The sequence below is a fragment of the Salarias fasciatus genome, chromosome 12 (assembly GCF_902148845.1).
Source record: "Salarias fasciatus chromosome 12, fSalaFa1.1, whole genome shotgun sequence".
In the NCBI taxonomy this organism is placed as follows: domain Eukaryota; kingdom Metazoa; phylum Chordata; class Actinopteri; order Blenniiformes; family Blenniidae; genus Salarias; species Salarias fasciatus.
The window spans coordinates 15,876,243-15,888,466 of record NC_043756.1 but is presented as its reverse complement, the minus strand read 5'-3'; the positions used below and the strand labels follow the sequence as shown (position 1 = coordinate 15,888,466).

At 41.7% G+C, this 12,224-nt stretch overlaps 1 protein-coding gene across 6 annotated transcripts in view; it reads right to left on the bottom strand.

Moving 5' to 3' along the window:
- The window catches only part of frmd3 (FERM domain containing 3), a 45,338-nt gene that overhangs the window by 5,553 nt on the left and 27,561 nt on the right, over nucleotides 1-12,224 (bottom strand). For 2 of the 6 annotated variants that reach the window (XM_030104363.1, XM_030104364.1), the window contains exons 8-15: nucleotides 11,801-11,889; nucleotides 10,990-11,053; nucleotides 10,583-10,618; nucleotides 10,070-10,078; nucleotides 8,327-8,415; nucleotides 6,915-6,989; nucleotides 5,322-5,390; nucleotides 4,320-4,444 (exon numbers count right to left, since the gene is read on the bottom strand). In XM_030104363.1, coding sequence (XP_029960223.1) covers nucleotides 4,320-4,444; nucleotides 5,322-5,390; nucleotides 6,915-6,989; nucleotides 8,327-8,415; nucleotides 10,070-10,078; nucleotides 10,583-10,618; nucleotides 10,990-11,053; nucleotides 11,801-11,889 — 556 coding nt within the window. The remainder of the gene's footprint in view (nucleotides 1-4,319; nucleotides 4,445-5,321; nucleotides 5,391-6,914; nucleotides 6,990-8,326; nucleotides 8,416-10,069; nucleotides 10,079-10,582; nucleotides 10,619-10,989; nucleotides 11,054-11,800; nucleotides 11,890-12,224) is intronic. The other 4 variants (XM_030104367.1, XM_030104368.1, XM_030104365.1 and 1 more) reach the window with 3 other exon arrangements.

Sequence of the window (12,224 nt, the reverse complement as noted above, 5' to 3'; positions counted from 1 at the left end):
GAAAGATCTCATAATATGCAGAACAATGTGTGCATGAATGTGTAGAGAAATCTACATGACGTGTTCATGAGTGATCACCGTTTGCCTAAACTATGGTCAGTGTGTGTGTGTGTAAGGATTGCATATGGATTTTGGAAGATAAGAAAGGAACAGCCTGTACAAACAGAACAAGGTCAACACTGACCTTGGGTCAGCTTCCTGTTTCCCCACTAATGGCTGAGATTAGAGCTCTGAATATAGACGGTGATCCCAGACCATCTCGAGGACACTTTATCCCGAAGCCCTTGCAGCAGCCTTCTTAAAACAGTCCCGCCTCGAGCGTCAATAGATGGGAGGTCCTTCAGTTCACAGCAGATGAACATGAACTTGACAGTGTTAATAGTGCTGATCATCGAGTTAATAATCTTTAAAAAAGCCTGCACGCATTCTTTACATTCGGGGTACTGCTGGTTTTATGTGTGCCAAATGGAAGGAGATCATATAACCTGACTTCATGTTTTCTTATATCTCACATGCATCCTTCACAATGTTGAGCTACACCTGTCGTACATTACACATTTTCAACATGTCAAAAGTTCACAATCAACTAAATTCACCCAATGACACAAAGTGACACAGCTGGAACAGACCTGGAGGAGATCGTCCAACATTAGGAACAAGTTTTGAGCACAGACTCCTGACCAAGTATACTTTGATACAGTGAGATGCAGATATAATGGCCTAACCCCTAGAATCTTTGTGGAGTTGTGTCAGTTCGGCTCTCAGAGATTTGCAATAACATTTTGTTGACTATTGTAGCTTAATGTTATAATGGTGTGGGAGGATGAGCCTCCTTCACACAGCTTCAACGCAGCTGTGCTTCTCTTAAAGAGTAATTGGCTTCCTAATGGATTTTGGATTATTAGATGTCAAAGGCAATACAAAAGTTCCATGCAAAAGTTTTTCAACTGGTTAGATGCTTTTTATTTAAAATACCTGCAACTGTTATAAAGCCCTTATGGTTTTTCTTATTTATATAATAATTTCTATTAGTCTGATTTTCATTGCAGTAAAATAAAATAAAAAAAATAAATAAATAGCATTTAACATTTCACAGAGCAGCATTCAAAAAGTGGCAGCGACAGCCGGAAGAATTCAAGCATTTCCAAACATAATCTCATGTCTTTTATCTTTCTGCACCCTGTCAGTGCTGCATGGAGTCAGTGATTCGATACACACATCCTGCCCCACCCAAACTAACCAAGAAAGACAATGGAGATGATTCCTCCTGCAGCTCTTTGACCCTGAGCCAAGAAAGAATTGATTTTTTCCTCTAAATGGGATAAGGGAGATGAGAGGACGACGGAGAGAGCGAGAGAGAGGTGGAGCGGCGGATGGAGCGAGGGGGCGGTCGTAAATTCTGTCACAAGAGGCACGAGAGATGGGAAGAAGTCCGTCAACAGTTTGAGGAGTGTGATGGAGCTCCAGCATGTGTGAAGCCCTAATGAGCTCGCCTCAGGTCAACCTGCAGGAGCGAAGGAGGGTTAGAAGAGACGCCAGGCTGCAAACCACGGAGGGAGAGGACAAGGATTTGTGTTACAGGGAAAGAAAAGGTCACTTCAGAGCATGTGTGTGAACGCACGTGGACAGAAAAGATGAGATGCGAGAAATGATAACTAAATGACAAGAGAAATGTCTTCAACTAGATATCATTACCAGTAATGATACTTTGAACATCAAAGTCTATTGTACTCTCTCGGCTCTGCTGACTGTGAGTTTTTATTCTATGAATGGTGTCCCTTGGGCTACAAGCCTCTCTAATCCTGGGAATGAAGGGATTTTATTTTAGAGGCTGTGTGTTTTTTTTTGGTTTTTTTTTCTGTGTGTTGGTCAGAGCAAAACATTGCAGTCAATCAGAGCCTGGCTCGACTGCAATGTTTTCTGCAAATCAGTTTGAAAAAGGGCTCAACCGCAGTGACACTGCCGAGTGTTCCCATTCAAAAGCAGAAAAAAAACAAACTTATTCAATTTCTTATTATTCTACTGTTCACATTTATCACTTTTTACCGGGTTTTTTTTTTTTTGTTTTTTATCTGTGATGTAGGAACTAATTCATAATGCATGCACAAAAGCATGACAGTACATAGTTTAGAGCCAGGCTGTTTGATATTGTACTTAAAGTATCGATGAAACAGAATATTAACATATCCTGGCCTGAACTGAGTGAGTCAGTGTTTCCACTCAGTAAGAGTCAAGTGGAGGTGAAGTCTGAGCAGCACATCCTCAGTCTGCAAGAGATTACATCAATGCAGGAAACACGTGTTCGACTTTGTCCTCCCCTATGGACTTCGAGATGAAATATGATCATGCATTTAGGGCACTTGAATTAGCTTTGCATGTTAACGCTACACTCTCTCCGTCTCCCCAGCATGCACCAGTAAGCTGAGGTCAAGATTTGCTCTTTTTTCTTAATTTACTAACATTTGACTTCTTCCTCACCTTTTAAAACCACTAATCTTCATGATGTTTCTCACCTCAACCTCTCCCGAAGTACATTCTGTTTCTGGAAAATCCATCCCTTACCTTTTACCCTCCTGTGCACCCTCCCCCAATGTTTGATCCCTTTGTCTTATCTCAATTTTATTTCCATTTCCTCTCTTCTTCCTTTTTTTCGCGTCATCTTGTGTAACCTCACTGTGGTCACTCCTACCAGCTTTTCACGACTCCACGGCAAGATTTATGCCTCAATCAGATAATAGGTCACTGAGGAGAATGTCAGGAATAATAACAGAGTGGAAAAGTGACAGAGAGTGATGATAACATGCAAAAACTGCCACGTGGGAAACGCTAAAACCTGCAGTGTTGTGAGCAGCTTTTATGGACTACATAAATTTACTGTGTGAAGGTTGTGTCCTGGGGACTAAGACTTAAAATACCAACTGTTCTGTAATGCTTGACTGGTTCTTCTCCCAGGCACTGCTGCTCTACACGGTCAGTCAGTCTCAGAAGGTGAAAAAGAAAGACAGAAGCTACTCGACTATCACCACCACGCAGGGCGATCTAGCAACTACGGTTGCATAATAGTGCTAGTGTCACTTCATTTTACTCGATTAATTTTCTTAATGGATTCCTTAGGAGGTGTCTGGGGGAAGAAAGACTCAACATGCGACTAGTTGAAGGGAGGAATGAAGTGTGCTCTCTTAGTTAATTAAGTGTGATCAAAGTCTGTGCGTTGTGCGTTCACGCAAGGTCGGCTGAACACGCAGTTTGTCTACAGGCACACATACAAGCAAACAAGGGACACAGTTTTAAAAAAGACATAAATAATAAATGAATATGTACTGACTTCTTTTTAAAGTACAAAAAACACAATGTAGCAAAAAAGTTGTTTTTTTTTTTCTGGGGATCTTTTACTAATTTATTAAGAATATAAAACTAGACAGTCTAAAAGGGTCCTTACGATGGCACAGTGGTCAGGAATCTTGCCTCACGGTGAGAATATTCCAGGTCTGAGTCTGAACTTTGAGCCTTTCAGTGTGGAGTTTGCATGTTGTGTCTGTGTGTGTTTTCTCCAGGACTTCATGGATTTCTTTCCTTTTCATGACCAAACTTGATGTGATTGTGAGTGTGTGTGGTTCTTGCATTGTGGTGGACCATCAACATGTCCAGAAAATGTGTGTATTTTCCATGTGTTTGTCCAAAACAGTGAAAGTATTCAAGAGCAAGCAGCTGTTCATTAGAATATAGAGAGATTTAGTGAAAATGTGAGAAAAAAAAAAGAAGAAAACAAAGAAAATAATCATGTTATCTTTTTTTACACTGTAAAAGTACAATAGCTACTGAATGACTCTGGCTTCCTGCACACATCTTCTGCCGTAACAAAAACATACACATGGAAGAAAAAACAAGAACAGGCATGTGCACACAGAAGCATGTGAGGATGTGACCAGAGACAGGCTGCTCGGAGTCAAACAAACAACTTCTAATTGAGTTTTCCTCAAACTGTGTGTGTGCATGTTTCCTTTACGTCACAATGTGTATCCCTGTGTAAAAACACACACACAAAGGCGAGCAGACACACACAGGCATGGCGGAATCCTCAGGGAGGATCATGGGAGGGTATTTTTAGTGTGCTGCAAGTGGCGTCTCCAGGGAGACAAGACTGATGGAGGGATGGGAGCATCAGCTGCTCAATTAACGCTCCGCATCCGAGTGTTGTGCATGTGCTTCTCCCTACACAAGGTAGACCCCACGTGACTTTTTAGAGGTCTCTGACAAGGAGGGCACGAGTGTGTGTCTGTCGTGTGCATGTGTGTGTGGAGTGCAGATCGTATTCCTACCGCTGTCTCCAGCCGTCTCCTCGTACTCGTTGGTGGAGGGCAGCGCGGGGACCAGAGGCTCCATGTTCATGATGAGATTTTTATGGCTCAGAGAGTTGAAACTTCGACTCTGACCAAACTGAGCTCTATAACAAAGGACAAACAAACAAAAACATCGATATGGATGTAAACTGGGTTGACTTTACAAGACAAATAACTCCAAATAAAGTGGAGAAGTGTGAGCATACATGAACTTGTGATGCGATCTGGATATATTATCACTGATGTTACTTGAAGTTGTCAAGTGTTTTGGCTCTTTCAAGCATAAAATCCTCTGAGGGGTGATCAAGCCTCAACTCCTGGCCACTTAGCGCTACCCTACCCATGGTTCTTTGCTCTTGATCGACAGCCACTGTAAAGAATTTTCTGTTTCTCCTGTAACCCCCTTAATGATCCTCTGCCAACAGGTTCCTGTGATAAACAGTATATTGAAGGCCCTGCAGAGGCCAGCTGAGGTGTTAGCCCACCTCAATGGGCAAACACAGAGGTGGCAATCCTGGTCCTTGAAGGCATAATTTCTGCAGGGTTTCTATGTTTTGCTTCCAAAGCTCAGCTTCTGTACACTGCTGCCATATTCCCACCATCCTGCTGGCTCACTCCTTCGCAGATGCTTGCGCCTCTTCCTGAAGCAGTACTCCCCTCTCTTTCTTCTTTTTCCTGGTCATAACGGAGTCCTGCTGTGCCGCTGCTGTGGCCTGCTCATCCCAGTCACTGACCCTGCCTTAGGATTCAGCTACGGCCACAGCCTCAGCTGCCTTCCATTTCCAATCCCCCGGCCTCGATCCCAGTCTGTGATTCTCTGTACTCAGCATGTTGTTTTGTCTGAACTGAACAATGTTCTGTCGAAGCCTTCAGTGATGGATGTTGGAATCTCAGGGAACAAAACAAACCTGAAGAGATTTCAGACATGGTGCCAGCGCAGTGCCAAAACTGGATCTAATTGTCGCGATGACCCGTACTTACCTGTGCACTTCTGGTGGATCTCTCTGGATCTTCGAGCTGGCTTCTATCACCTCCTTGGCGACTCTCCCACTAAAACAAGAGGAAAGACACATATGTGTAATACATAGAAATGGCTCACCTATAATGAAATTGTATACTGTATGTCTACAATCAGCATTCTGAAAATGCTGTTGAAATGGAGAATAGCTAAGTAAGCATAACTTCAAGATCAAACCTTGTCACTCATTGGGTTAAGTCTATCAGATCAAATATTCCTATAATTTTATACATCATTTACAACGAATGACCAGACTTGTGAAACTTGGTTCAAACTCCCTTATTTTTCATTTTAGAACAAATTACCATTTCGTTGACATTTTTAGAAAGTCAACAGCTCTGTTTTTCGTATCCTAGCACTATTTTTAGAACATGCCCTGAAGGTGAGCAGGTGCCCACAGGCACTGTGTTGGTCACCCCTGTTCTACATCGTCCAGCCTGCTTCACCAGCTGAGTGCTGCAAACGCTAGAATGTCAGCTCGGTTTTAGTTCACTACTTTGAATTTGTGAAAATACAGAAGATCTGAAAGACAGTAATTGAATGAAAGGATGATGGAACAAAGGCCACATTGAAGTCTAGTTGTACACTGACACTGTTAATCAAATGTTTTTTTGTTTTTTTACAAAACATATTTTATCTTCTAGGAGGTCATATTCACAGCTGTTTGTTTCCTTTGACCAGCTGCTTCATCCATCTGTTCATTGGCTAACTTCACTTTCTGAGCAACTCAATTTCAAGCCAGAAGGCTCCACCACCCTCCCACCAATTAGCCTACTGTTGTTGAAATTGATGGTTAGATTGTAAATTAGAGGGAGGAATAAAACATCTGGCGGTAGCGGAGAGAAAGACCCTCATATCTCAGGAAATGGTCACATTGTGTGCAGGAAAACGCTGGAATCTGGATCACAAGATGGATGTGGTTTGCTCTGCTTGACAGAAATTGCCTTCATTTGTTGGTCACAAATCTCTTTCCTGTTTTGACTGTGCACAAATGACCACACATTCACGTTTCAGAGCAAACCCCACAATATGCTCTTACATAGACATTGAGCCCTTTTAACCCAGATCGCTTTAGCGAGCTGATGAAATGGAGTAGACTGAAGTGTAAGCTGGGTAAAGAGCTTTGTCTGAGAGGAGAATCGGGGCTAACGTGGCTTCAGAGAGCGACTTACACTGAGGCTTTGCTGTGATATTAAGCTCAACAAATCGCCAAAATCGGGAGACAGGTGATGCATGTTGACAAGAGGAAGCAAAATAAACTAATATCCTGCAAAAAGATGTGCTATGTTCAGGGATCTCTGTGACTTTTACAGCTGATATCTGAAATTAAATGATGGTATCAACAGCAAAACACAAGGCGATACCGCAGAGGACTGGAAAGCTGCGAGGGAAATTACTCAAGGTAAAATCTTCATATTTCCTCTTGTCATTGGTTTCGGCTTTGTTCCTTTTCATGTCCCGTTTTTTGTTACACATTATACAGTGTCTGGCTCCTGCCTCTCACCGCACCGTTCGCTAAGATTTACACCCACACAACAATAAAAAAACCTTCTCACCTGTATCTGAACCGGCTGCCTTTAAAGAAAATATTACTGCTGGAAACTGTCTTTATCTGGCTTGATTTTGCACATCTGTCAGAGAAAGACACAGGGAAACACATTAATGACTTCATTATCAAATAGAACACTTCAGCAGTGCATGACCTGTTTAGTTTATGTCAAAATATCTACGTTAATATGAGAGAAAGACTTGTTGCAATAAACACATGAAGGTGTTTCAAAAGTTGAAACTGTAGGTCAAACCTTCCTGTTGGGCTTGTATCAAGGCCATGTGCTCACAAAGCTCTGCTTGGCTGCCATTTACAAACTCAATTCACTGTGATTTGATTTAGCTGCTCTGATGCCTGTCTGACATCCGAGATGACATCCAGTCGCTCTCTGTCTGCCTCTGCCAGACGCACCAGCTCCTGTCACTGGGAAGTCAATAACCAAGGTTTGTCAGACAAGTGGCCGTTATCGCAGAGCTTTTATCACCCTGCCTTTCTCTGGAAAACAATCTCTCATATGAGCATGTATTTAAACAAAGTGATTGATACTGAAACTGGTCCACTACAGCAAATCCAAGTATATAGAAGAAAACAGCAGAAGAAAATCATGTTGCATAAGTGACGAGGTAAAATGTGGGAAAGAGTATGAGAGCAGTAAAGAGGGAGCAGTAGACCTTCAGTGTGACTGGCAGTGCGGAGGAGGAAGGCCACCATGAGGTATTCAAACAAAGCAGCCTCCACGTCTTGCGTCAGACCTTTAGAAAACCTCCTCTCCTCCTACCTGACTTCTCCACAATAAACATGACCAGCTGTTCACAGCCAGCGATCCGTCTTATCCCCCTCCACAAACCTCCTCAAGCTGCAGCTGTCTGCAGAGGCTGCACAGGTCCATGGATTTTCTCCTCTTTCATTTCACAATGCAACTTCTGCGCTTCTTAACCGAATGTTATGGAAAGCTCTCAAGGGGGGAGTAGATAAGCCCTGACTGCCGTTTAGAAGATTAAGACACAAGATGAATTTGATGATCCAATAATTTAAACATTTAATTTAAACTCTGTATAACTACAGATAAACCAGAAGACTATGGCTTTCCATTGTCACACTTTTGTCGTTGTCCCTTGCTTGTTTTCATTCTTGCCATTCCGGAAGGGTCATATGTCTTTGCAAATCAGCGCCGAAGCCTCAAAGCAATCAGCTGTTCCAGTTGAAGGACGGCAGTATGTTGTGGCCGTGCTGCCCAGAGGCGACAAATTAAAACGAAAGACAGATGATGTGCGAAAAAATTGGTGCCATTTGAGGAAAAGCAGATTAAGGCTGATTGGAAGAGGACAGCAGAAAGAAAAGCTATTAATTGTATCAAAAACAATGGATGCAAGGTGTGTGTGTGTGTGTGTGCGTGTGTGTGTTTGTGTGTGTACGCACTTGTAAAAGGCCTGGTTCTCCACCCCGCACTTCCATAAGTGCTTACAGGCTGCAGGGGTTGAGGTGTGAAACGTCAACACCAGTTTCTTCTGCACAGGAAAGGACAAAAAGAGAGAGAGAGAGGGAGAGAGAGAGATTGTGAGGATGTAGAATGAGATTACTGAAAGGTGTGTGAGTGAGCACTGCACACATTGTGAGTCTTGGAACACATTGAACACAATGTGAGGGAGCTGAGCAAAATGCTGACCCACAGACCCGAAGCTGTGAGCTTTGCAATATATATATATATAAAAAAAAAAAAAAAAAAAAATCCAGATGCAGTGATTTAGCCACTGAGTTCAGCAGTAAAAGGGCTCGGAGCGTGCAGGGGAGGGGTCATTATGTGCTGTGAGGAGGATTCTTTCCTGGAAATGTCTAATTTTCAGTCCTGCGGGTCTGGTAATGTGAGCCTCCAGATCAATAGTGATCAACGAGTGGGGAGGGCGGCCGAGAGGAAAGAGTGGAATCAATAACATGAAAGTGAGTTACTGTAACACAATAACAGCTCTAATATGTCACACCCATATAGTTCTGCTGGAAGGAAAAGACTGAGATCCTGAATTGTGAACAGGTCCAGATCACTTGACTACATTATTGCTCAGCCCCTTCATCCGTGACTTTAGGTATGCAGCTGTGCTTTACACACATGCAGTTAGCATGTGTGTGTGTGTGTGTGTGTGTGTGTGTGTGTGTGTGTGTGTGTGTGTGTGTGTGTGTGGGGGGGGAGTGCCGGGACTGCATGTTATAATAATTCTTATGTCTGTGGTCCCACTTTGGCTGCAATGCAAAGTGCTTTTAAAGCACAACTTGACATTTTATGAAGCTGATTTAAATGTTCTTAAACTCTGACACAGATCTAGAAGTGCTAACTGTGCTCCACAAACTGTTTGTATGAATGTATAAAAGTGTAGTCATTTTAAAATAGCGTTTAATTGATTTGATCTGCATGTACTGTTTATCTGAAATGAACATGAAAAATGGTCCATAGTTAAATGGAGCCAGTTTTCTCCATTAAAGTGATACTTTAAAAATTCTTCTGTCAGAGATAGATAAGAGACACATGAAGGAAAATCGAATGAAATATTATTACAGCTATGGAAAGGTGCTGTCAGCTCAAAGCGGGACAGGTAAGGTGAACAGACATGAGGGCAAAGAGTGAAGTGACGGAGTGAGCCGTAACATGACTGCAAACACAGAACAGACACACAAACGACACGAATCCTCCAGAAAAATCTCCACAGACATGAAGCAGCTCTAAACACACTCTCACACACTCACTCAGGACATTATTAAAATGAAGAAACAAACAATTTTCTAAACTATTTTTGACACTTGACACAAAGACAGACGAGGTTATAGATCATGCATTTTAATGCACGATCTATAGATTATTGATGATTTAAAGCTTCATTTCATTTTATCACTGAGTTGCACAGGACAAGAGTGGAAACATACGTACGGTTTCTAACACACTTAAAAGAACTGCAAATTATAAAGCAGCAATGGGGACAATATTATGCTGCATGGTTTAAAACAAAAAGACAGGACAGTGAAGTGTTATATAATGACAACATGGTAAAAGATTAAAAAAGGCTCCTCCAGTCATAAAGTGAGGTGCAGGCAGGGACTGTAGGGGGAGGTGTCAAATAGATTTAAGCACAAACATGTTGTTTTGCTGCTTTTTATTGCTTGCATTTTACTCACCAGTGATGACTATGTTTACACACAGAGAGAAGAGACAGAAACACAAAGATAAAACTGCGTCTTGGGCTCTTCGTGAGTTGCCAAACAGACAAACAAGCAGACAGACGGACAAGTTAAGCAGCAATGAAAGAGCTGGTTTAAGCTTCTGCAATGAAGACAATATGAGCCTGATCGGCTACTCCACTGACTGATTGGTAGATTACAGAGCAACCCGGCTTTAACCACAGCAATCGTTCCTTTTTTTTTTTTTTTTTTCTCGTAATTTTGAGCCATTTCCTGCAGCGACACGAGGCGCAGCTCAGAATCTACCACAGCTCGGCTGGATGGTAAATATCAAGCATGCAGATGAAGCATGCGTCCCAAATGCAAGACACCTGTTGCAGTTCTTCGTTAGTCTTTAGGAGACATGGTCGACAGTTTACTGGTGTCAGATACGCGGTGAGGGAGTCTCATATTTGGGCCGCAGCAGTCAACACATGATGTGAGTGAGGAGGTTAGTCGTAACACACCCACCATCCTGTTACAGTGAATCCTGCCTGTTAAGGAGATCTGAAACAGCGACACACATGTACAGTGTGTGTGATGGTGGACAGGATAACAAGGATTACAGTTTCTCAGCACATTTATCTGACGTAACCGTTACACAGACGAAGAGAAAACAAAGAGGGAATGAAGAGAGGAAGAAAGAACACGAAGGATGTCCAGTTCACTTGGAGTTCACAAACAGTCATGAAAACTAAATCCAAATGAACAGAGATGTAACCGTGCATCTACGTTGTCTGTTTTAATGCTGAATGAATGTTCGAGGACCAGACGCTGATGATGATGAGGTTGAGGAACGTAGTACCATTCATCATCATGATGGAGGAAACTAAACGTCAGTTTTGGTTCAACATTTCGGAGCCTTTCAATTCATTTACCTCTTTCTGAATTCCAATGACGTAAAACGTTTTCCCTTCAAACTTTAGTTTGCTGACATCGGCCCTGCAGGAAGGAAAAACACAATATTATGACTGGAAATAGGTATGGATATTTGGGTTTTTAAATAGGATGACTGTTGAGAGACAGACTAGAATAATATCTGATCTTGTTTCTTTTTCTAAGATTAGAAAAATATTCTAGAATGCACTTAAAACAGGAGCACCAAAAAATGTTTAGAACTGGGAAAATTTTGAAGGTGTCCTTTACTTTGATATGCTTGTTTTTAATTATATTTTTAAAGTAATTTTCATTGTTTTATTTATATTGCATCTTTACATTTTACATTAGCTGTAATACAATTAAATTACCCCTGTTAGTAACACTGTAATGCGACACAATGCAGCTGGGAATTTAGAGGTGCATGACAGCCACTAATTCAACATTAAATCTTGCTTTTTGTGCTGAAAGAGTTATTCAATCAGCTCAAAGTAACTTTTCATGCACACCATTTCTGTGCTTTGAAGCTACAATGTTTCAGTGATAGATATACATGGCAGAGCGATCTGCTGCTGATGAGAATGAACCGTAACTTTTAATTTGATCAGGAAAAACTACATAAATGTGGACATAAATAAAAAATAATTTTTTCCAACAGATTAAATTTATTGCCTCCCTATTGGTTAAGGAATTCTTGTTTAAAGTATATTACAATGTGAAAAAATTTGATGTCATGATTTAGCTTCCACTTACTAAAAAAAAAAAAAATTCTTTCATTTAATTACTTTCGAGATTTGATCAAAAAAATTGTACCATTTTAGTAGATGGATCCTCTTGTTTCCCTGGAAAACCACAAACCCTGTGGCTGTAAACCCGAGGAAGGCAGTGGAGCCTGTGAAGTCCTGAAATCAAAACACATAGAAATAGCATGAGAAGCAGCGTGTGGCTACATGACTGCAGGAGGACGAACAGCAGGGGAGGGGGCGAGCCACTTTTAAAACTCTCCATGGGAACAGCACCTATACATAATCATATGTTTCAGTCAATCTTCCATCCCACGATTAACCAGCGTCAACAATGTGGCAGAACAGTAATAACGAGTGTGTGGAACTCAAAGTAAAACAGTAGCAACAGTTTCTTAGTGAGGGTAAATCACCATGTGCTTCAGTCATTCTCATCCAGATTTACTATCAGTTCATCTCTGTCTTCTGTTGCAGAGCGTTTCAGAGTTTCTACG